The sequence below is a fragment of the Lacerta agilis genome, chromosome Z, assembly GCF_009819535.1.
Source record: "Lacerta agilis isolate rLacAgi1 chromosome Z, rLacAgi1.pri, whole genome shotgun sequence".
Lineage (NCBI taxonomy): Eukaryota > Metazoa > Chordata > Lepidosauria > Squamata > Lacertidae > Lacerta > Lacerta agilis.
This window is the reverse complement of record NC_046331.1, coordinates 986,637-1,011,363: the sequence shown is the minus strand read 5'-3', so window position 1 is coordinate 1,011,363 and position 24,727 is coordinate 986,637. Positions and strand designations below refer to the sequence as shown.

Genomic DNA, 24,727 nt, shown 5'->3' with positions numbered 1-24,727 from the left:
TTTAAATATGAAGTGAGGAAGGCGTTTTACTTTAGGAAGGTGTAACCTGACCAATGGTAAGTAAACACTCAGCGCGCTCAGAAATACTCACCTCCAGCGCACCCTTGCCTCTTAGCACCCCACTAGGTAATCCTCCCCCAGGGGGTGATAGCACCCACTTCGGAACCACTATTGCAGAGTCTGGATAAGGGTTTGCATTTCTTTGTTTTTTGCAGTGCTGATTTGCGGCCTCTTTCTTTCCCTCCCTCCCATAAAAGGCTATTTTTATATAAATGCCTGGCCAGCGGGGCTGAGGATTTTAAGGGTTACTGCACTGCTCATTGAAAGTTTTCCTGCTCACAAGCTATTTTATTGGGATGGGAAATTATAGCTCCATAAAGAAAGAAGAGGGGAGAAGTAAACAATGAATGGTAATTAAAGCCACTAATGGGGAACAGGAACTGACTAATCACTAATGGGGAACAGGAACTGACTAATGAAGGGGCAATTCACCACAAATCCCTCAGCCTTGTTGACTAGAGAATAAGGACATGGCAGGGCCTGCAATGAAAGAACTTATTAACATTGCAGGGGACCCTTAACTGAAGAAGACTTACATGGGAGTAGACATTACAGAAGGGTCATGCTCCCAGGAAGAGACTTAATGGGGTCACAGAGTGGTATATTAAGTACTGCCCCAAACCACCATTTTAATTACCCTTCCAGCTGACTGGAATAGCAGAGCCTCAGTTCTGTGACTGTGGAAGCAACTTTGGTGTCATAATTGGGCTTTGGACTTTGACCCCTGCCCTCCCAATGGATGGTGTGCAGGCTAGATCTGACCCCCCCACCCCACCTCAACCAGCCCAACTAGTCTTCGCCGCTGTTACTTATGATTGCATGCAAACGGGAACTTCCCAAGGGTGGGTGGGAGATCTGCAGGCTCTGCTCCTGCCTAGGTGGCTTGGCCCCTCCCCTCCTGCTAACCAAGCCTCTCCTCTCCATTGGCCTCTGCTTTTCAGATTGGTGGGGTACCGAACATCCACAAGCAGCTTCTTAAAGTGGCCATTGGAGTCATTGAGGAGTCAAGGCTGCTGCGCCTCCAGCCCTTCAACGAGTACCGAAAGAGGTTTGGCATGAAGCCCTATGCCTCCTTCCAGGAGCTGACAGGTAGGGCAGGCAACCTGCCAGAATGGGGGGGGGGCGGCTCCCAGAGGGGTCACCAATGAAGGCACTTAGATGCCACCCCCACCCTACAAAGGCCATTGTGTTTCCTTGTGAGGAAAGGCTGAAATGTGTGTGTTTTTGTGTGTGTGTATTAGTGGCGCTGTGGTCTAAACCACAGAGCCTCTTGGGCTTGCCGATCAGAAGGTTGGCGGTTCGAATCCCCGCAACGGGGTGAGCTCCCGTTGCTCGGTCCCTGCTCCTGCCAACCTAGCAGTTCGAAAGCACAAAGTGCAAGTAGATAAATAGGTACCGCTCTGGTACGCTGGTACTCAGAATTGGTGCTCTGGATCATGGCCCACTTTTGAGCAGAAGAGGAGCCCCGCTGGGTCAGGCCCATGGCCCATCTAGCCCAGCATCCCGTTCTCCCAGTGGCCAACCAGATTCTCCAATGGGAAACCCATAAGCAGAACCCAAGCACAGAAGCAACTCTTCTCTCCCGTAGTTTCCAGCAATTGGGATTCAGAAGCATTTCTGCCTCCAGCTGTGGAGGGAGAGCTGAGCCATCAAGGCCAGGAGCCATTGATTGGACAAATTCATGGAGGAGGCCAGGGCAATGCTCTTTCAAAGCCACCCATGGTGGTGGCTGCTACTGCCTCCTGCAGGAAGGAGTCCCATAGTTTAACTGTGCACTGTGTGAAGGAGGACTTTTGTCTGCCCTAAATCTTCCATATTCAGTTCTTCCTCTTTCTCTCGCTCTCTCTCTCTTTCTCAGGTGAAGAAGAAACTGCTGCCAAACTGGAGGCCCTGTACAGAGACATTGATGCCCTTGAGTTCTATCCAGGTCTGCTGGTGGAGAAGAGCCAGCACAACTCGATTTTCGGCGAGAGCATGGTGGAGATCGGGGCCCCCTTCTCCTTGAAGGGTCTCTTTGGGAACCCCATCTGCTCCCCAGAGTACTGGAAGCCCAGCACCTTTGGTGGTGAGGCTGGCTTCCAGCTGGTGAACACGGCCTCGCTCCAGAAACTGGTGTGCCTCAATGTGAAGAGGTGTCCCTACGTGGGCTTCCGGGTTCCTGGCAGTGGTGGAGAGGATGCCGTTGTGCTTGCGAGGGAGAAGGGGCCATCGGATGAGCTCTAGGACCGCAGCGGGGGCAGAGGGCAGGGGCTGCTCCTTGGCTCGGCTGTGGTCCAGCCAGTGGCAGGTGGCAAGGAGCGGTTGTAGACTGGCTGGCTGGTGGGGAGGAAGGGAGAGAGCGGAACAGCATCCTTTCTCATCACACACCTGGAAATGCATTTTGGAGGGTTAGGTTCAGAGAGGAGAAATAAAAGGAGTGCAGTTTACTGGGAGAAAGGGAAAGCCTTTTGTGGTCTGCCTGTCCTCTGCCCAGTCAGCTTCCTCTTTCCTTCCCACCTTCTTCTTCAAAGCTCATTTTGGCCTGTCACATGCAGCAGAAAAACACATATTACAGGGATGCTGTTGGGCACCAAGACCTTTCGCCACATAGCCCAAATCACCTGCTCCTCCTTGCTTTCAACTTTGATGTTTATTTGTTTTACTTTGCTTTCTATAAGGGCTGGGCACTGCTGGGGAGCTCCCCAGCCACCTGTCCTGTTAACGTCCCAGTTGTCTAGACATAAAAACCAGCCCAACACATTATATGCAGACTTATGTCTACTTCATCATATGCCATGGGTTCCAATTGTATCTTTCATCCCCTGGAGCCTGTTCCCAAAGATGTTTCCATAAAATCTCTAGAGGAAAATATAGAATTGCAGAACCATGAAGTGGTAGGGTTGGAAGGGACCCCAAAGGTCATGTAGTCCAACCCCCTGCAATGTAAAGCATGCAAGACAGATGGCCACCCACCCTCTGCTTCAAAATCTCCAAGGAAGGAAAGTCCACAACCTCTCGTGGGAGACCATTCCACTGTCAAACAGCTCTTACTTTCAGAAAGTTCTTCCTGATGTTTAGCTGTAATCTCTTGAAGCCATTGGTTCGAGTCCTACCCTCTAGCAGGAGAAAACAAGCTTGCTCCCTCTTCCGTGTGACAGCCCTTGAGGAATTTGAAGATGGCTGTCATATCTCCTCTCAGTCTCCTCCAGGCTAAACAAACCCAGCTCCTTCAACCGTTCCTCATAAGGCTTGGCTTCTAGACCCTTGATCGTCTTGGTCGCCCTCCTCTGCACACATCCCGGCTTGTCAGTAGAATTGCAGAACCAGTTCAATCTCTTTTAAACCTGTGCCGTATACGTGCCTCAGAATAAGAGGTTTGGGAAATTGGGGGGGTTGGGAGGGATATAAAGTGTTTTCCTTTTCACCTGCGCTCAGGTGAGTGTGTGTGTTTCTGCTGTGGGGCGGAGAGGGTGTTGGGAGTGAAGGGAATGGTCAGAATAAAAAGTGTTTTCATTTCCAAAAGTCACAATCGTGCTTCCTTTCTTTAGGGTGGGGGACCATTTACCATAACATCAACTGGCAAACTTGGTCGATGCTGGGGGCACAGGTGTGGTTGGTGGGCCCTTGAGGACAAGACCCCCCCCCCACTGCCTTGCGTGCCCTTCAGCCAATCCTTCTCCTGAAAGTGCTAAGATCTCTCTAGTCCAGGAGTGGGGAGACTCTTTCAGACCAAGGGCCACATTCCTCCGCAGTAAATCTCCCAGGGGCCACTTGCCAGTGGCGGATGGGTGCAGAGGCCAAAGTGGGTGTGTTGGCAATAAGCTTCATTCTGGCCACGCAAAAGCCAGAGGCTTCTACATGCACACAAACCTCTCCGTCACTCACCCAAACCAGCAAGAGGGGTCATCACAATCCCAGGACACCATCTTGATCAGGGAAGCCCAACACTTCATACCCCGTGGAGCACAATGACACACTGCCTTGTCATGCCGGGGTGGGGGAGTGAGGCCAAAATTTGAGCCCCTGCCCCGCAGCCTTCGCACTGCCTTCTCAAAGCCAGCTCAGCGAGGTGCCAGGCTTTGGAAGGAGGCACGAGGCTCCAGCAGAGCCCTAGAGCACTAACAAGACTGTAGTTACATTGGGAAGGCAGTGCGGTGGCTGGGGGGGGGGGGTTCAAATGTTGCCAAGGGCCACAGAAAAGTCCTCAAGGGCCGCATTGGGCTGTGCATAGCACCAGGGGTGGAGGAAGGGGGGCAGTGGGGGGGCGTTCTACCCCGTGTGTTATCACTGAGGGGGGTGACATTCGGTGTGCCACCTGCAACTCCCAAGCCGTCGCGGGAAGGGGCGGAGCTGCCCCGCCTTGTCAGAGGCCTTTCCCCCTTCCCCCTACATTTTGGCAGCTCAAGTGAGGCTTTGGAATCTCAGCCGGCCGGCTCGGCATTGCCCCACGCTCCCGGGCTGCTTCCTGGGGGGGGGGGAGCCTCCACCAAGCTGTCAAAAGGAAGAGGGAAGGGAGGAAGGCTGCTGGCAAAGTGGCGCAGCTCCCTCCCCCCCGCCCAGGAAGCAGTCCGCCATGGGGGGCTTGCCCCCTGGGACGCTCACCCCCCCCCGTGATGCTCGCCCCGCCCCCGGGTGCGGAAGGCCTCCCCTCTCCTGAAAGAGCCAGCTGGTCCCATGGCAACACATCCATGCACGGTCAACTCTTTAGACATGTGAACAGGGGGCGTAACAGATCCTGCTCACTAGCAAAGTCTGGTGGTGGCAGCGGATAAGACCCCTTGCAAGTGGGGGGGGGGGCCACGAAAGGGAAAATACCTAAGAAATTTAAAAACTTTTCCAGAAGACCTGATGAGGCCACCCATGGGGGTATAATGCAGGGAGCTGGCGCCCTCGAGTAAAACCTAATCTCCCTGTGTTTATTTTTAATTGGCCGTGAAAAACAAAGTGGAGGCGTCAACCGGTAGAGAATGGAAAACTTATATTGTTATCATTGTTTATGAATCAATGAACCTGGGCAGCTGGTATAGGCAGATGATACTGTCTTATGGCAGGTTTTGCAAGTCAAAGTGTGAGACAAAACGAAATGGCCAGCTCAGAAAAGGAAGTGTGTGGAAGAGATATTTTAGCTCTGCACGAAGGCCTTCAAGCTGCTGCTGCTGCCGCCAGCCCAGATTAAACTATCCACTGGGAGTAGCCTTATCAGAATAACATTTTCTGAGTTAGCGTTGGAACCTTCACCAACCTGGTGCCCTCCAGGTGTTGTGGACCACAACTGCGACATCAGTCCCTATGATTGGCCTCAATGGCTGGGCCTGGTGGGAGTTCCAGAAGACATCTAGATGGCACCCGATTGGCAAAGGGTTCGCCTAACCTCCTACTGTAGCAGGTTAATATATCATTCTGCTATAGCAGCAATATAAGGATCTAGGGGTCTGGGTGGACCACAAGCTTAACATGAGTCCAAGACTGTGATGCAGCAGCAACAACAACAAAAAAGCTAATGATATTCTAGGCTGCATCAACAGAAGTCTAGGGTCCAAATCAGGGAAGGTAATAGCACCACTGTCTTCTGCCTTGGTCAAACCACACCTGGAGTCCTTTGTCGAGTTCTGGGCGCCACAATTTAAGAAGGATGTTCACAAGCTGGAAGGTGTGTGGAGGACGACGCCCAGGGTGATGAAGGGTCTGGGAACCAAGCCTTATGAGGAAAGGCTGAGGGAGCTGAGGATGTCTAGCCTGGAGAAGAGAAGACGGATAGGAGGTACAATAGGTAAAGGTAAAGGGACCCCTGACCATTAGGTCCAGTGTCCGACTCGGGAGCTTGTAGCCAGGGCTGCTGCAAAGAACAGCTGTGCAAGTCTTTGGAAGGAAGAGAGGCAAGAGGGCATCAGAGGAGGGAGGGAAGGAAAGAGGGACAGAGGCCGGGGTTGCCCAAGGCACCCCTGACCATCCTTCAAGCCACCCCAGGGTGCCACGACACACTGGTTGAAAACCACTGCTCTCTAGGTATTGTGGAACTTAGAACTCCCATAAGCCCATCCAACATTTTAGGTTAGAGAAAAGGCGAGTAAGAGGTAACACGATAGAAGTTTATAAAACCATGCATGGCATAAAGAAAGTGGAGAGAACAGTCTCTCTCTCTCTCAACACCAGAACTTGTGGCCATCCAATGAAGCTGAATGTTGGAGGATTTAAGACAGATTTTTAAAAAGTCCTTCTTCATAGCGCATGGTTAAACAGGAGGGGAGAGAGCTCTTGTGTCTGTGCCCTGCTTGCAGGTTTCCCACAACAGGCGCCTGGTTGGCCACTGTGAGGAGAGGATGCTGCACCAGATGGGCCAGCAGGGTTCCTCTTGCGTTCGAGTCCAGAGGGCACCGTGCTGGCCACCTTAACTGCAGGGTTTCACATCTGTAGTCACATTTATGGGTCATTAAAAACAAGAGAAAACCATCTGTTTGACAAAGCAGAAGGTGGATTAAGGGGCAGCAAGTTCCACATGGGCAACACTGAGACTAAGGAGGAAGACACTGGAAACGACTGCTGCCGCCGCCGCCACTGCTCTGGACTGGCTGCAAGAAGGGGGCAGGCATGTTGTGGCTGACTGGTGTTGGTGGGGCATGCCCCATCCCTCCTAACAGACCGCTCAAGGAAACAACTGGACAGGAAGCTTAATGATATTCATGTTTTTATTGCATTCGTTTAAAAACTGTTAGGAATACGCCACATGATTTAAAAGAGAGCTTAGCAAAAGAGAGTCCATTTCTGCTGGAGGAACAGGGCAGAAGGTCATGTCTTGCAGATTAACACAGGGGATGGGCATCCACAAACAAGCAAGAGGCAACCTGCTGTTGAGGGCAATGTTGTACAGAGCAGCACATCAAGGGTTGTTAAATGAATGCCAGGAGTGCCCAGGACCCCCAGAGAGAATAGCCAGCCTTACAAGCCAACTACTGGGACTGAGCTATGGTCTCCAACAGTGTTTGCCAGCCTGGGTCCCCTCCAGGTTCTTTGGACTACAACTCCCATCAGCACAACTCCCCCACCCCATTTGACATCTCGGGGTTCATGTGAGCCCCATGCAGGCCTAACTCCTTTGGGAGGGTGGGTTGCTGGCATCCATCCAGTTCCTGGCCAAAATGCCTGCTTGCGGCTCTACACAGGTGCAAGATCCATAAAAGCAAAGCAGCAAGTAGGAACTGAGGCTTCGAGACCCATCAGGGGCAGCGGAAAAGGGCTCTGTGTTGGGTAGAGCGGGGGGCAGGGGGGGCGCAGGCTGCTGGACAGGTTTCAGCAAGAGGCTTGAGGTGGCTCCTCCATTTGGGAACAGGGTGTGTGTGTGTGTGTGTGTGTGTGTGTGTGTGTGTGGCAACTGCCTTCTAAGGGCTAGTAAAGGGTAGGCTTTTCTTCTTGCCCCATCACAGGTGCCTCTCTGCTCACCCCAGCCTGCCCTCAGTCGATCTCCAGGTCACTGTCCTCGCTGAGGCAGGATGAGGAGGCATTGAGGACAGAGGTGAGGAGCACCAGGTCCTTCTCAGGGAGCAGGCCGCACTCCTGCAGGAAGCCCTCCAGGTCCCCGGCGAAGAAGTCCTCACCCAGCTGGTCAGTGACACGGACAAAGTTGCCGACCAGTTCCCCACCCTTGTAGACCAGGAGGGCCGGCAGGGCGCTGGTGGTGAAGCGGGAGCTGGCGCCGATCAGGGAGCTCCGCACCCGGCAGAACTTGACCACGGGGTACTCAGTGGCCAGGCAGACCATGCAGCCATGGAGGGAGTCGGCACCTGGGACATCATCCTCGTAGATGTGGACCATCACCAGGGTATTTCTGGGCCCCTTGTCAATGGTGTCCAGGAAGGCCTCCGCACTGTGGATCTCGAAGACCTGCTTGAAGTACTGCCCGCTGCGCAGCTGCCGCCGCATCTCCTCCATGCGCTGCTTGCGGTACTGCTGCAGGAACTCCTCGTCGTCTGGGCCCTCACGCAGCGCACTGTACTCCTGCAGGGTTAGCTGGGGAAACAGGCTGCCTCCTCAGTCAGGGGTGGCCCAAGGCCCTGCGCCACTTGAGGCGGAACGGAAATTTCCACCCTTCTGCCCTCCCATTGTCCTCCCCCCCCTCCTGGCATGCATAGGCTGAGCTGCATAGCATCAAGAAAAAGAGGCTGATTACACAGTAACTGGAGCCCTAAACAAAAGCTGCTTAAATTGGCACTTGCTGGAGGACAGCTCAGAAGCTGGAAAGGAAGTTCCCAACAAGTGAGGCAGGGCCGGCACAAGACATTTTGCCACTTTAGGCAAAAGAGTCAACGGTGCCCTCCTACAGCTGCCTTTGCCTGAGACGACTCAGGGCAGTTCCAGATAGCCGGAGGCAATGGGGGAGAAAAGAAGGATGGCAGAGAGGCTCAGGTGGCAGCAGTCCTGCTCTTCCCAGGCATCCACCCAAAGCAGCAAGTGCAGGAGGTGGTGAGCTGTGCATTTCTGGGGGCCCAGGATCTGCTGCCCCTCTCAGCTGCCCCCAACCTGCTGCCCGAGGCAACTGCCTCACCAAGGCCCATGGACAGGCCAGCCCTTGCTGCCAAGTCCCCCCGAAAGTTAACCCTCCTGCATTCCTCCCTGCCTGAAATCCCCTGCCCCCTGCTTTTTACCTGATTTACTCCAGAGGCAGCACAAGCACAAGACCCCAGGTGCAGTTGGGGACTACAACTCCCCATCACCCCGGGTTGTGGGCCGTGCTGGTTGGTGGGATCTGGATTCCAAAAATACCCAGAGGGCTGCAGGTTCCCCTATGCCAGCTGCGCCCTGAACACTCGGCAGCTCCACCAGCAGGTGCTGAGTGCCACTCAGGGCAGGTGGTCCCCCAACCAGCTGCAAAACAGCACCTGATCCAGGGATGCCTGCGGGGAGGGTTGGAATCCACATGGAAAAGGTTGCCGGAGAGGCCCCACTTCCTGCGCCCATTACCTTGCCATTGAGCTTTTCCTGGAGCTCCTTCTGCTTCCGCTTGTCCTCCTCGTCGTCCAGGTGGGACCTGCATGTCACTGAGAGCTTCTGGATGAGGCGCTCCATCTCCCGGCATTGTTCCTCCCGCTGCTCTGTCTCCAGCTGCTTGAATCTCCTCCAGTCGTTGATCACCCCCTTGGGGCCTGGGGAGGGAGGGAGGGAGGGAGGGGATGAAGCAGGCACCGGCAACAGCAGTCAGAGGGAGCCAACTTCCCACATCAATAACAGACAATGCCTGTGCCTGCCTCTGCCTCCACAGTCGGAGGCAGTGGTGCTTCTGAACAGCAGTTGCTGAAAGCCACAGGGCGGGGCGGGAGGGCGGGGGTGAGAGCGCTCTTGGACTCAGGCCCTGCTTGAGGGATCCCCTTTGGGGAGCCAAATGGGGGAGGCTGGATTACCTCAGATATGAGCAGCAGGCTGGCCTTCTGCTCAAGTAAAATCCTGTATGGATTACACACACACACAAACAAACAAACACTCCTGCCTGAGGACAGAGGACTCCGGGCAAACCTCCGAACATCACAGTTGTGGATTAACTCTGGAGAGATTCAGAAGAGAGAAAATAAACCACTTCTTCACGCAGTGCATGGCTGAACTGTTAAAACTACAGAACTCTCTCCCACAGGAGGCAGCGGTCGCCACCAGCTTGGGTGGCAAGGCTACTAGCCAGAAGGGCTAAGCTCTGCTTCCACCGTCAGAGGCAGTAAACAAACATATATTACAGCGGTTTATAGCAATAAAAACATATGATATTATCCATTAAAATGGTTTAAAGAAGATGTTAATTATAACCATTGTGGAAAGATGTATTCTTAATTGCCTGCATAGGGCAGGCAATAATGGAAAAGTTGCCAGCAGACATTTAAAAGGTTGGCATGAATAGAAAGAGAACCTATCCAAGTGACACCGACACGTCCCAGTCAAGAGTTTGCAGCGAACTCCAAATGTTCCATTAAAACATGAACCCCATAAGGGGTATTTTATTTGTTTACAGAAAAATAACAAAAAAAGTTTGTAAATTTATATGCATATGAATATAATGCTATTCATAAAATAATACAATATAAAATACAATGCAATATAAAAACCATATACAAAAGATAATACCAGAAATCAGCTGGAGAGAAGGTTCTGGAAAAAGACAAGTCCCTGGTGAGCCTTTGCCAGTCAGAATATAAAATCCTGGGCAGAATGGACCAATGGCTGGATTTGGAGTAAGGCAGGCTCCTACCTTCCAGCGTGGGACAACTACCACAGGGAAGCTTCTTCCAGGCAGGAACCAAGAGGCTGATCTCTTACGCAGCTTTGACAGCTGGACAATTGTGGAGGGTTTCTAAAAACCTGGAAGAGTTACACCTTTCTGCATTTAACTTGGGGGTTCCTGCCCTATTTTCAAAGAAGGAAACATCTCCAACATTACCTATGAGATCGCCTTGCCCCACAAATGCCCATTCAACTGCTTCAATCAGCAGAACTGGCACATAATACTTGTTCCACATTTGTAAGAACTCAAATATTCTGGTGTGGCAGCACCTACACTTTACAACTCCCTGCCTATTTGTCAACAAAAATGCTGGTAAACATTTTTGCTTGGACAAATCTACGCAGATGTTTAGAAAGCTGGTGTGAGCTTTTAAATAATAATTTTTACTAATTTTCAATTATCTTCCAATAATAGCCTCATTATAACAATACCAATTTATTATACAATCAATAATATCAATCATTCAAATACCAAATTATAAAATTTAGATAAGGTGCCCCCCACGTGCTAGAATTGATGAGTTGATGGTTATCTTTATTTCTGCATTCCAAAATCTTGTTGATTTCAATTACATTCCAGTCATAATAATAATGTCACACACAGGAAGAACAAGGATATAGTTTGAGATCCTCACCTGTAGTTTTATAAATCATTTAATGTGTCAACATAAATAGAAAGCTGGTGTGAGTTTTAATCTGTTTTAGTCTACTGTTATTTTAACTTTCTGAAAGTCTTAAATAATTGCTGCTAATCCTTCTTCCTGATTATTATTATTATTATTATTATTATTATTATTATTATTTTGTAAAACGTTTTCAGGTGTTGTCATTGTTGTTGTTTTTTGGTATATAAATTTTATGAAATAAAATAAAAGTAAGTAAAATGTTCCCCAGCAGACTAGCCTTAAAGGATCGTCTGTGCGTATTAAATGGAACTGATCGGCTCAGCCCTAAGGAAGTTGTAGGTGAATCCAGGGACCCGGAGGAAAGGGAGGCATACCTGTGTTTACCGCACTGCCATCGCTGCTCAGCTCCACCTTCCTGGGTTCTGTGGCATCGTGGGGGGAGCCATGCTGCTCCTCCCCCTCCTCTTCTTTCTCGCTATCCTCCTCCTCGCTGCTGCTGTAATAGTACTGGAGTTTTTCACCCAGCAGCTTGTCGTCCAGGGTAGTCATTGTGGGGAGCTGCCAAGGGAATGCACAAAGGGTTAACAGAAGCTCAGCTGCAGCCCTGGCTTTGCTTGGAAAGACCACTGGAAAATGGGCCCTTGGAGGGATGTCCGAATTCCCCCTTGGTCCAACTTGGGTGGGTTACAGTGAGCTCAAAGGAGAGATACTGCAGGCTCAACCTCAGCCTCTAGGAGCAGAGAGAAGAAGCAGGCTGTGCCCCTAGAAAGGTTACAGGGGTGGGTGTGGATGCAACCTTGCTCAGGGGTGTGAGACCTGCCCCTCTTCATCCCTGGCTTTGAAGAGGTGGACAGGGTGCAAGGGGAAGGATACATTAAACTCTCAATGACCTTGCTCAATGACTGCACTTCTGCTCCAAATACAGCCTTTACGCTCCCCCCCCCCCCAGAAGGACTTAATGGCCACCCCTACCATTTGCATATGAACGCCTGCATATGAACAAGCACAGACACGGATACCTATGAGCAGCACTGACACCAAGGATTCAGGTTTAGCACCACCCCTTTTTAATCCTTCCCTTTATCCTGAGCCAGACCTGCTCCCTCCGCCATGGATTTGCACGCAGCACTCTGCTGGCCATCTGGGATGCAGTTGCTCAGTCATTAAAAGCAAAACAAGGAAGCAAGATTCTCCCATGAAACAGGGATGCGAGCAGCGGCTCAAGAGCCCAAAACGTGGAACAGCAGCAGCAGCGGGTAAAGCATCTCTAGTTCTGGTCTAGGAAATGTGGTGTGCAGGGAATACGTTACCCAAAGATGAAGTGGTGGCCCAGGTTTCTTTAAAAACAGCTCAGGCAGTCCACAAAGGGTGGGTTTCTTAAGGGTTGTTAGCCATGAGGCAGAGTGAGCCTCCAGATGCAGAGGAAGCCTACCTCAAAATACCAGGCGGAGTGCGGATGAACATCTGGCATGAGAGGATTTGCCACGAGGCACCAAGTGATGCCTCTACTAACATGAGTTTGGCCAAACTGCGAGAGGCAGTGAAGGATAGGCGTGCCTGGCGTGCTCTGGTCCATGGGGTCACGAAGAGTCGGACACGACTGAACGACTGAACAACAACAACAACCAAGTGATGTGAGAATGAGCCCCAGGACAGAACCATGCCCATGTCACTGCAGGGGGAGCTCTCTTGTCTCGAGATTGGGGTGACAGTGCACTGGCCTCCTCCCAGGAAGGGCATGGTCAGCAAAGGGGAAGCATCAGCCTGGTCCAGCTGCTGGCTGCTCAGTTCCCTCTGTAGTGAATTCACAATTGCTACTAAAGGGCTACCAGCTGTGTGAGAACTCATGCCTTCCTCGAATGGGGCATCTAGCCTATGGGTCAGATGTTGCCCACAGGGACTTCTCTGTCTGCATCAAGGTTCCCCTCCCTGTTTTTTTATATTTTTGTTTATTTTTAATGGTTGTGAATTTTTCTCAGTTTTATTGTTTTTACCCTTGTAAAAACCACTTTGAGGGTTCTTTTTTTTTTACAGTCAAGCGGTATATAAATTGGATGGAATAAATAAATATGTATTGATTGTAAAGTGACACTCCGTGGGTTCATTTCGATTCATTTAATAAAATTTCATTTTATAACATATATAAAACAGAGATACAATTACAATAGTCAAAAACTGAAAGATGGAAAACTAAATAACATAGAATGAGCACATAGAATGAGCACAGTTGGGTTAAAAAATAACAAAGCCCAGGAAGAACCACAGAATTGTAGAGCTGGGAGGGATCTCGAGGGTCATCCTGACACAACCGCATGCAATGCAGGAATCCCAACAAGATCATACATGACAGATAGCTACCCACCCCCTCCCTGTTAATGTAAGAGGTGGGGAGGGGGGTTATAGGGAAGGTTAGCCACACAGAGAGAACTCAGGCTAAAAAGGGTTCCCCATCCCATCTAGAGGATTATGCAGATTAGCAAACCAATCAGATTAGCAAAGACATCAGAGCCAATGGGGCTGGAAAACCCAGAGGAGCAGCTGTTGGAAAGAGAGGGGTGGGGGCCAGTCACTCCTCTTCAAGAGGGCAGGGTGGACATTTGCAGGTTTGCAAATAAGCCCTCAGCATCCTTGCCACTCCATTACTCCCCTTGCTTCATGACTTTGTTTCCTTTAATATGTAACTTGATGGATGCTGTTTTGGGATGGAGAAAAGTATTTCTCCCTCTCTCCTGATGCTAGAATTTGTGGACACCCAATGAAGCTGAATGTTGGAAGACTCAGGGCAGATAAAAGAAATAACTTATTCACGCAGCGCAGAGTTAAAAACCAGGGAACTCCTTCCCCCGGGAGGCAGCGATGGCCACCAACTTGGGTGGTTCTAAGAGAGGACTGGACAAATTCATGGAGGAGGAGGAGGAGAGGGCTATTGGTGGCTCTGCCCTGCCTTTGCAGTCAGAAGCAGTAATGCTCCCGAGAACCAACTGCTGGAAAACACAGGAGGGGAGAGGGGAGAAAGGTCTGGTGTTCAAATCCTTGTGGCTTTCCCATGAGTAACTGGTCAGACGCTGTAAGAGCAGGTGTTGGACCAGATGAGCCATAGTCCAAAGCTTCTGAGATGGACAAGGTAGGCCAGTCTCTGCCAGCCTGGTCCCCCCAGATGTTTTCAACAACAGCTACTGCCAGCACCAGCCAAAACAACTGGAGGACCCCAGGTCGGCAAAGACTCCAGTAGGCTGCAGGGTTCCTGTAGTTTTGTCGTGAGGGATGCACAACTTTTACTGTGAATTACTGAGATCAAGGCTATGGTTTAAAAAAAAATGAGATCAAAGGCACACTATTAAAATGCATTTCCTATTAAGCCAAACAGCTGCTGCTGCTTTGGGAGATTTTGACCTCTGAGCCAGGCTCTGTGCTCCCATTTCATGCCCTACATAATCTAGATTTGAGGATGAAGAGAAAGGAGCTAGAGCACAAAGCCAACACTCCCATTCAGTATTGCACAAATAAGGGGTGCGGTGTGGACTTGGGGGGAGACAGGCGCACTACTAGCCCTTGTGCTCTCAACCCCACATTCTCAATGATGCTAACCTTAAAAAACATCAACTGATTTTGCTATACCAGCATGTGAAGCATAGCTGTCAACTTTTCCCTTTTCTTGCGAGGAACCCTATTTGGAATAAGGGAATTTCCCTTAAAAGAAAGGGGGGAAAGTTGACAGCTATGATCTGAAGGCAGCCCTGTATCGGGAAGGCTTTAATGTTTGATGTTTTGTTATGTTTTTATGTTTTGTTGGAAGCCGCCCAGAGTGGCTGGGGAAACCCAACCAGGTGGGTGGGGGATAAAGCTATTACCATCACCACACCATACTTTTATCAGAAATATTGGCAGGGTGACACACTTTGGCTGTCCTACAGATGTAAAAAGCCGAGCCGTCAGCTGCTGTGAAGGGCATGGAAGAAAAAACGAGACGAGTAAAAGCCCATTATTGGCAACCTGCTTCCTAATGCAGGAGGGGAAAGTGGCAATGTGGCAGCTTCCCATCATTTTTATCAAAGGTTTTCTTGGTTTACAAAAACACTTGCATTGTCTCTTTTTCCGGGTTGTCTTTTCTACAGGTCAGTTACATTAGTTGTGAGCCATTAGTGTTGCATATAGTTATAGGGCCGGGGAAGAAAAGAGGGGCGGGGAGAGAGGGGTGGGTGTTAAAACTTACATTATTTTATTTAGTGTACACTAGTATGTGTCAGATTCTGTGTCAGCGTCACACACAGCGTCTCTTTCTATTTGCTTATTCCATTTCCTTTCTAGTGAGGGGGGGGGGAGCCCAGGGCGTGGTTGGCCGCCTTCCGCTGGCAGCAGTGAGATTTCTTTGCCGGGGTTAAGTTAGACAACAAGAATCCACCCAAAGCATACAAACCAATATGTTTTTTTTAAAAAAAAATGTTTCTGAACTTGACCTAGCCAATTAATGCCTCCCCCCCCCCCGCTATCTCTCCAAATGACGGGACCCACCGGAGAGAAAAGGAGCAGCTCAGCCTATATAAGGAAGCTGCCTGGATTTAGCCTTCCTCAACCCCTGCAGATGCTTTGGGGGTAAAAGCCCCGGACAACGTTGGCCCTGCCCAACCCAAAGTCCCCTTCCAGCTCCCTCCCTCCCTGCCCGCAATCATGGCACCTGGCCGCTCCCCCCCCCCCGCACTGACGAGGAAGGATTATGGGGGGGGGAGACAGAGCAGCCCCCTCCCCCGAGCCAGAGTCAGGCCACGAAGCTCCCTGGGTCGCGGCCACTGGCTCTCCGCCCCCACCTGTCTCGCAGCAGGTGGTGCAATTAAATGGGAGACGGGACGGCCACGTGTGCCCCCCCCCCCGGAATAAAAGGTGGGGTGAAGGTGCAACCAGTAAACACGGAGGAAGCAGAGCTGGGGCACAAAGAGAGCCAGGACCAGCCCCTGACACGAGCCCCCCCACCCACCCACCCACGCACCGCAGGGGCCCCCGCAGACCCACACGCCGGAGACCCCCACTGCGAGCCAGACAACCCCCCCCCCGCCTTCCCACACACGAGCCCCACACAGCCGGGGCTCTCCCCTCGCCCTTGCTATGGGGCAGACACCCCCCCCCGCCACGCATGGGGTCCTTAACCCTTTCCTCCCCCTCCCCCTCCCACACGCGGACGGCACTCTTTCGCGACCCCCCCAGCCCCGCCCCAAATGGGGCAGAGGCTCCTTCCTCCCCCAGGGCCCCCCCCCTCTTGTCATTGCACTACCCGCGACCCCCGAAAGGAGGGCCCCTCCCGCGCCCCCCCCCCCGCCCCTCCTCACCGGGATCTGCTCTCTCTCTCTGTGTCTCTCTCGGTCTCCTAGTGACAGAAGGGGGGGAGGGGGGGCACAGGGCGCAAAGGTTGCCGGGACAAATAGGCTGGGAAACGATGAGCAACCCCAGCACAAAGAGGTAAGGTGGAAAAGCAGCCCTGCAACAGCGCCTGCTGCCGGCTCCCCTTCGGCCGATGCCGCCCGCGCACCGCACCATGGAGAAGAAGAAGAGTTTGGATTTGATACCCCGCTTGATCGCTACCCGAAGGAGTCGCCAAGCGGCTCAAATCTCCTTTCCCTTCCTCCCCCCACAACAAACACTCTGTGAGGTGAGTGGGGCTGAGAGACTTCAGAGAATTGCGACTAGCAGCCCAAGGTCACCCAGCAGCTGCAGGTGGAGGAACGGAGACGCAAACCCGGTTCACCAGATTATGAGTCCACCACTCTTAACCACTGCACCACACTGGCTCTCAGGAGGAGGAGGAGGAGGAGTGGGGGAGATCAGTCCTGCTCCCTGTTGTTGTTAAAAAATTTTTTTATAGCAGTCTTCATAGGAGGATCACAGGGCAGTTTACCATATGAAAACACAAAAAATAAATAGCAACAAAAACAGCCCCCCCCCCATTTTTTTAAAAGAGCTGGGAGTAGAGGGATGTTTTTGCCTGGCACCTAAAGTATGTAATGAAGGTGCCAGGAGAGCCTCCCTGGGGAGAGCATCCCACAAGCGGGGAGCCACTGCAGAAAAGAGCCAAGCTCTACACTGCCGCCACCTCTTTCCCTATCCACCTGCAACCAAACATCTCTTACAAGAAAGACCTTCTTTGTGCAGTACATAGTTAAGCTATGGAACTTCCTGCTGCAGGAGGCAACAGTGGTCACCAACCTGGACGGCCTTAAAAGAGGGATTAGGATAAATTCAGTGGAGGATAGCAAGGCTGTCAATGGCAACAAGGCGGCCACGATGGCTGTGCTTTGCCTCCTTCTGTGGATGGATGGAGGCAGCAGTGGTGCTTCTGAAAGCCGGTTGCTGGAAACCACAGGAAGGGGAGCACTGTTCTTGCGCTTGGGTCTTGCTTCAGTGTGTTCCATTGGGGCATCTGGTTGGCCACTGTGAGAACAGGACGCCGGACTGTTCTTACAGCCCTAAACAAGGAGGATTTGGCTTCCTTCCTTCCTTCTTTTTCTTGCATTCCTCATAAAGAGGGGTTGGTTGTTAAAGCACTTTGGGAACCATAGCACTAGGAGGGGGTCTCCTCACAACTTTCAGCACCCTTAATGGATTCTTTTTTGGCAGGTGTGGAACCATGGGTGTTTTAAAGTGGCTTCGTAGTACTTTAAACCTATAGTGTGAATAAACAGCTTTTTCATGTTGTTCCTTTGGGAGAGTGGGAGATTAGAAGTTCACTGTTGTGATGAGATTTCATACATACTGCTACATGCAACCCATTCTCCAAGTAATGAGAGACCCCGGAGGTTCCAGGAGCTTACCCAGGTTTGGTTTCCTTGGGATGAAGGTCATCAGGGACTGTGGTGTATTTAGCATACATGGTTTATTTACACACCTATACAACCTGAGCATGAGATGGAGGGGCTCACAGCATCAACACCCCAACAGCTCTTGGTTCTCCATCAGTCACATCTTTGGATCCAGCACAGAGCAAGCGTGTCTCTGGGTCTCCAGCTTCCAGCCTGCTTCCAGCAAGTGTATCCATGGGTCTACAGCCTCCAGTCTGTTTCCAGCTCAAACACAATTCTGGCTATTTTCCTACCCTAAGAAAGTGGGGTGGATGAAAGGCCCATCCATTAGCCTGGAGGGCACCATCTCTTAGCTGTAGCACTTGCAACAAAGCTCGTTCAAAGTTTATAAATAAACATTTCTGGCCACTTCAGCAAACTCCTTTCTGACCCCAAGAATTGGAAGGGCCTCAGAGCATCACCCAGACTGACCCTGCCCCCAGACCCACAACTGTGGCTTATCCATAGGAAAAGCTATCATGTTCCAGCTGTGATTACCTGTTCCAGGACCTGTCCACTCTGCTTCAGAAAGGACTTTCCCATCCTCTGTTGCCCAATACTTTTTAAACAAAGGACACCAAAGCATGTGATCTAACCGTGAGTTATAACACCTTTGAGAAGAGCAAGCTATCACTGTGAATGCCTAGCTAACAGTGCCCACCCCCAACCTCAATGTGCAAAAATTGAGACAACACCCCCCACCCCACCCCACCCCGTGTTTAGAGAAGAAGGCAATACAAGTTAAGGTGGACAAAATGTTTTATTTTACGGCATGCAAATACATGTCAAGTACTGCAAACTTTTTTCTATTAATTCTCTCTCAAACACTGAAAAAAAAACCACAGTTCGCTAAAGTCCGTGTCCAGCCCAAAAGCTAATTATCTTTTCACTTCAGTGCAACAGAAAAGACACGCACACAGACTTCACTCTGCTATTCAGGCTAAATCACAAAGCCCACACCCACCACTCAAACTTCCCTCCCCAAAAATACAGACCGTACGGTCTAAGCTTTCCCATGTAAATCCTATTCCTATAACACAAAAGGGAAAAACAACAGAATCTGGAAATTGAAAACGGAACTAAATGGAATAGAATTCATTACCCCGCCCCAAATAGATCCCTTTTTTATTTTACAGATTTTTTTTAAAGTTAAATATTTTTTTTAAATAGAAGCTGAGTATGCATCATTAAAAATGAGGCATTAAATCCACCGTAGCGATGGTGTCTGCTTTATTATACATGATGGGTGTACACCATCTTTTATTTCATTTACATTTCAATCGAACAATAGATTTGCAAAGAAAATGTCTAATACAGACGTAGAAATATTCACACTTCAGCTTCACAACCAGTTGTAGAATTGACAAACAGCCCTCTTTCCCCAAACTTTCTGGGCCAAGCAGGTTTGTAAAATGTTAATCAATGCAACAACAAAAGAAAAAGTGGTGTTTTTCTTTTCCTTTTAACTTCCAGGGAAAAGAATATGTAGTATACAGTATAAATGCAGACAGCAGATACTGCAAGCTAAACCACAATACTCTGGAGTGGCTGTACAGGGTGTGTGTGTGCAGTACAAAGAAAAGCCACGCATGTTGTATCACAACTACAGTATAATCTATTTGCCTGCACAGATAAGGAAAATGCATGCATCCCCATGCCTTGGACTAAATAACCGAGGACTCTCTCTGGGTAAGCAGGTGGGATCTGTGCAAAAGTGTACTTCGCCCTGTTTTCTGGCACTCAGAATCACAGCAAGAATTGTTTTTATTTTTAATTCGAACTCTGTCAAGTATATAAAGTGTCCATTAAAAAGCTTCACAAAAGCCTCTCTCTGTGTGTGTGGTGGACAGGTATTTGCTCTCTCAGTTCTGGGGCGGGTGGGATGCTCTCAGTTTTGGCTCACTCCACTCCAGCCACCCCACCCCACCCTTAAGCCTGGCAAGATCGCTTTGCCAGCAAAGCACCGTGCTGCTGCTGCTGCCCTTACTCAGAGCCAAGGAAGTGGCTGAGAGTTCAGGCAGGGGAAGACACACCCCAGCAAAACACTCTGTCATGCCATGTTATTTGCAAATTCAGTCTCTAAATATAGAACTCCTAAATACAAGGGGCTTAGAAATAAGCACCTCCCACAGGTAGTGAATGGCAGGCTATTGCCCCCTCCCCAAGTAATATTGGGGTGCAGGTGCAAGCACTTGGATTGAACCCGTTGCAAAGCAGGCCAGGCTTAATGAAATACTGAGAAATGCCAGCTGCTCACAAAATTAGACATGGAAACTGCTCACCACGAGAAATCCCACAGCCAAGCAGCATGGAGTTTTTGTTTTTAAATAAAGCATATTTCACAACAGACCTGGCTTTCAAATTATTAAAAAAGAAAGGGAAAACGGATACCACCAGGACTTCTGTTCTGGCATTTGCCACACACACTTTAGGCAAGCGCTGTGTTCTACACTCTGACCGTCACCAGGTATTAATTTCGAACAGCGCATCCAGAAAAGGGAAAACACCAGCAGGGACCAGTAGTCAAACCAGGCCTATCACAGACCTGCCACTCTTCCTTAGCACAGGCCAGCAGCTACTCTATGCCAGCGCAAAGCCTCATCTACCATCACACTCAGCATTTCTTTCACATCTGAAGCTTGGCTGCCCAAAGCACTGAGGCAAAACGAAGGGGGAGAGGAAATGCACATTATGAAGAAGCACAGCTGAAGCTTTTCTTGCTACCACAATTAAACACCCCCCCCCCGTGTGCGTGCCCCCAGTCCCCCCTGCACCTGCCTACAAAAATGCCACCTGCTGGCAGAGGGCAGGAGCCACCCTCGCTCTGCTCCCTTCTCCTCCGGTTGGCCTAATTTTATAAAGACACAGCTGCAAAGCAGGCCATGGTGCTGATTCGTCTCAGCACCCATCCCCTTGGCTGTCCCTGAGGCAAGGAGTGCAGAGCTTCTCTGCCCAGGTGCTGCTGCAATACACCTATGACTGGGGATGGCTGGTGGGGGCTGGGAGCCCAAGGGCACCCAAAGGACTACCATAATTTGACTGCTCCACAACCAGACAGGCTGGTTTGTACAAACTACTTCGGAGGTGGACAACGCCCAGCCAGAATGATGCCATTTCCATGGCGAGAAAGTCCCAGCTGTTTCCTTGAGCCTGCAATTCTCTGCGTTGGAAGACAACCTTGGAGCAGATGCTTCCTGTCAAGTGTGTGGCCCTTTCCACAAAACCACTGTAGGGCAGGAGCTCTCACTGCCTCTGCCAAAGGAGCACAAAGGCAGCTCATTCCCAGTCCGGGTGGTAAAAGGACAGCAGAAATAGGGTGGCTTTTAAAATTATGCGATGCCACTGGACAAGTGAACAAAGAACTGTAAACAATTTATGCCACACCCCCTTCCTCCAGCAGCACAACCAAGGTATATATTCACCCTTGGATTGTATTGACGCCTGGGGGTTCTCCGGTTCACAGAGGGGCTATTTCCCTGAGGGCAAAAATGAGGATCTAATACTTGTCTGTTTTTGCAGTAAAATAGCAATTCATTTTCTTCCTCCTTAAAAAACACGTCACCTGCAACACAGAAGATCTTATTGTTTAAATATCCATGTAAAAGAGAGAGAGGCTGTTTTGCATATATCTCTATATATCTGAAGTTACATATAGCGCAAAAAAAACAACAACAACCAACTTTTGGAAGCATTTCAAATGTAATATTTATAGATACAAGATTTCCCAGCTGGATCAGAGAACACAATAACAACCCAAATGGCATTCCACACCAAAATCAGTTCATCTTAACAGTCACAAGTTTAAAAAGAACGGGTATTTTAGTCTCAAATCCCCACCTGCCCTGTTTCTCTTGTTGCAGGAGTGAGGGGGCAACAGGAGGAGCCTGAGGAATTGTCCCATGAAATTAAGAGAAGGGATTTGGCTGTCATATTATAAATAGCTCTTTGTGCCTTGGTATTAAATAAGTGGCCAGGGTCTTTCACAACATCACTGGAATTATATATATTATATAAATATATATAAACTAATGCTTGGATTTTTTCAGATAATAATATTTACAACATAATTCCCCCCCCCATGAACTTTCAAGTCAGCAGATATAAAAAAAAGATGCAAGTCAGTATTGTAACCCTCAGAGAAATGCCTGTTTTTGCCCCACCCCTAATCCAGAAGTGTGCATGATATAGTTTCTTTAAAAAAGAAATTGAAAAGAAGCGGCCTGATCCTGCACACGGAGGGGCATCCTAAACAGTCACCAGCTCTAGTTTTGCCAGTAGTAACATGATCGTCTCTTTTACAAGCCGTTTGCTAGTGGGAGGAGCCCTTGAGTACAGTATACCTGTGAAAATGTCACTTGGCTAAAATATCCCAGTACAATTCTCCAAGTAAACAACTTCACAGAAGTTAATTATCAAACACTGCAAAAAAGAATAAGAGGAGAAATGCAAAAATCAGAACTAGAAAGCCATAGTACACAAATGAGGAAGGTGTTATCTTGCCAGCAAGCATTCTTTCTCTCTACCACCTTCTGGGTGCCCTGAGTTTCTAAAGCAAGAAAGTAAAAGAAAATACCGCTCAGGGCCCAAGAGGTGTGTGTTCTTATTTCAGGTGATGGCTCCCTACTTACGCTTCCTTAAAATCACATTTTTAAAAAGACACATTTATTCGTTGTTCTGTACAAGCCGAGCTAAAGCTATACCATTAAGTGTTCAAGGCCTTGTCAAGAGTCAGTAATAAAACCTAAACACTAAACTTCACAGTAATGCTATAATCAAAACAACACAATGAGTGTCAAAATAATCGCTAATCACTTCTTATTTGACAAGTACATCAATAGCAATACTGTGTTGTCAAGTCAGTGCAAATGTGACAGAAAATGTTTCTTTTGCAGGGAACCACTGATTGCTGAGGCACTGGGGACGAATCTGGCCAAAGGAGCTGCACAACTCGGAGCCCAGGGAACAAGTGCGGTGTGTTTTTGGCCTTATCCACACTTAGGTTCTACCCTGCTCTTTCTAGGCAGAAGTCTACGCTTTAACAAACTGCGTCTCAGTGGCTTTTTGTGGGGGTTTTGCCCTAAGCTTTCCCTGTGAAAACCTGCTCTTCAAATATAAATTGGAGCAAACAGCCATTTGGGTTTTCTGCAGATTGCTGTTTGCGCTTGCTGACCTTTAAAGAGCGGGTTTTTGTGGAGAAAACTCCAGAGCGAAAAAGAGAGGGCGGGGGGAGAAGGGATCCTCAGATTGTGCCTGGAAAGAGCAGAGGAAGGTACCATACTTTTCCGTGTATTAGACGAGGGTTTTTTTTTATTCCAAAATAAAGTGAAAAATGGGGGGGGGGCGTCTTATACATGCACCTCATAGATGGAAAAGTACGGTAAGTGTGGGCAAGCCTGCTGTCGATGTAACAATTCTGCTTACAACTCAAGAGCAGGTAAAGAGACAGAAGATGTAAGCGCTAGGATGCAGGCACTTCGATTTTGCTCTCTATTATTTGTACACAGGCAAGTTGCTTGATATGTGGAGATACCAAGCTCTAAAGCAGAGGAGGGGTGGGGGAGGGGAAATGACGGGGGGGGGGAGGGCCAGGCAGGAATATGCAAAGTGCTACACCACTGCATATAATGCAGTCGTGCAAAGATAAAAGAAAAAGGGGAAGGGGAAAGAGAAGTGTATGAACCCTGAATTAAGTCTTACGTTAGGAGGATCCCCAACCGCCCTCTCTCTTTCTCTCTCCCACATGCTTATTTCATGCAAAGTTCCACAGCTGAAGAAACAAGCAACTGGAACCAGATAACAAGTTCCTCTCTCAAAACAAAATCGTATCTGAAGAAGTGTGCATGCACACGAAAGCTCATACCAGGAACAAACTCAGTTGGTCTCTAAGGTGCTACTAGAAAGAATTTTCGATTTTGTTTTGACTATGGCAGACCAACACGGCTACCCACCTGTAACAAGTTCCTCTCTCGTGAAACAAAAGCAAGGCAAAACAAGTGAGTTCTATTCCCATGAGTCACTTCACCCCCCAAGGATCTGCTGGCTTCAATGAGCTAACTTGCACATTTATCTAGAGAAGCTATCTCTCAACAAGAACGGCTCAGGAGGTGCCTTGGAATTTCCACAAACAAATTAAAAAGCTGCTCTTAAGCTTTTTAGAAACCACTCGTGGAACATGAACACCTGAGCCTAGCAAAGTGGTTTGTTTCCTCTTTTCTTTTCCAGAATGCTAAGTTCCAGAATGCTAAGTTCTTTTCCAGAATGCTAAGTTGAGAGGGGCCTGATGTATCAAAGAGTCCACAGGAAACAAATCACCCCAATAGTATTTTCTTATAAAATAATATATACATTATATAATATAGTGTAAATGCTGCCTTAGCATGATCACGAGCTTGAAAACATAACACCTCTCAGCTGTTAACCATCTTGCCATTTGCCACTGGCCTTAAAAAGTCGCTTTTCCCTTCTGCCATGATGTGAGCTGCTTTGAGGCTGTGGGCTGTCTTGAGAACAAGGCTGCCCACTCCGGAGGAGGAGGAGGAGGAGGAGGAGGAGGAGGAAGCTGCGATGGGCAGGGACGTCACCCCACTCACAGGGGATGCTGCCGGTGGCTGGCTGAAGCAGGTCATTGGCAGGGCTGCTTTCTGCTTCCCCCTGGTGATTTTTTTTTGGGGGGGGGGGTGGGGGGAGGGAGGGAGGAGAGGGGAGAAGGGGGGAATAAACGCTGATCATTATTTAAAATAGAACACAGGAATTTCAACATTTTCACAGCAATCCAAGGGTGTAAAAAATAAGGGACAGTGAATTATCTAAAGATTATCCCTGATAGTTTTGATACCCTAGTTGAGTCGTGATTTTTCTTCTTTATTTTTATCACTTATCATGAGAGATAATGAATAGATGGGTTCTGACAGAGTGGGGGGGGGGAGCTGTGTTCATTAACCCTGAGCTCTCTCACTGCTAATAACCCAGAATTTGAAA

The 24,727-nt window shown here is 49.4% G+C and overlaps 3 protein-coding genes across 6 annotated transcripts in view; 1 reads left to right on the top strand and 2 right to left on the bottom strand.

The window, feature by feature from the left end:
* Positions 1-2,957, top strand: part of PTGS1 (prostaglandin-endoperoxide synthase 1) — a 42,246-nt gene extending 39,289 nt beyond the window's left edge. The window contains exons 10-11 of the mRNA XM_033137700.1: positions 1,002-1,149; positions 1,919-2,957. Of these exons, the coding sequence (XP_032993591.1) occupies positions 1,002-1,149; positions 1,919-2,283 (513 nt within the window). The 3' untranslated portion in view covers positions 2,284-2,957. The remainder of the gene's footprint in view (positions 1-1,001; positions 1,150-1,918) is intronic.
* Positions 2,958-6,720: 3,763 nt separating this feature from the next.
* On the bottom strand, positions 6,721-16,284 carry PDCL (phosducin like). Its single transcript, XM_033137724.1, has 4 exons — positions 16,244-16,284; positions 11,297-11,480; positions 8,995-9,176; positions 6,721-8,043 (listed from the first exon to the last, which is right to left on the bottom strand). Exons 2-4 carry the CDS (start codon positions 11,469-11,471, stop codon positions 7,489-7,491), a joined length of 912 nt encoding a protein of 303 aa, XP_032993615.1. The 5' UTR covers positions 11,472-11,480; positions 16,244-16,284; the 3' UTR covers positions 6,721-7,488.
* Positions 16,285-23,998: 7,714 nt separating this feature from the next.
* The window catches only part of RC3H2 (ring finger and CCCH-type domains 2), a 46,074-nt gene continuing 45,345 nt past the window's right edge, over positions 23,999-24,727 (bottom strand). For 3 of the 4 annotated variants that reach the window (XM_033137201.1, XM_033137203.1, XM_033137202.1), the window contains one exon: positions 23,999-24,400. In XM_033137201.1, coding sequence (XP_032993092.1) covers positions 24,157-24,400 — 244 coding nt within the window. In that variant the 3' untranslated portion in view covers positions 23,999-24,156. The remainder of the gene's footprint in view (positions 24,401-24,727) is intronic. The other variant, XM_033137204.1, reaches the window with a different exon arrangement.

Excerpts from the sequence above, each read along its gene's own strand:
- PDCL (XM_033137724.1), bottom strand. The coding sequence starts at position 11,471 with ATGACTACCCTGGACGACAAGCTGCTGGGTGAAAAACTCCAGTACTAT. Across the intron at positions 9,177-11,296 it reads TGGCAGTGCGGTAAACACAG|GCCCCAAGGGGGTGATCAAC; the intron begins GTATGCCTCCCT and ends CTCCCTCCCCAG. Across the intron at positions 8,044-8,994 it reads AGGAAAAGCTCAATGGCAAG|CTAACCCTGCAGGAGTACAG; the intron begins GTAATGGGCGCA and ends CTGTTTCCCCAG.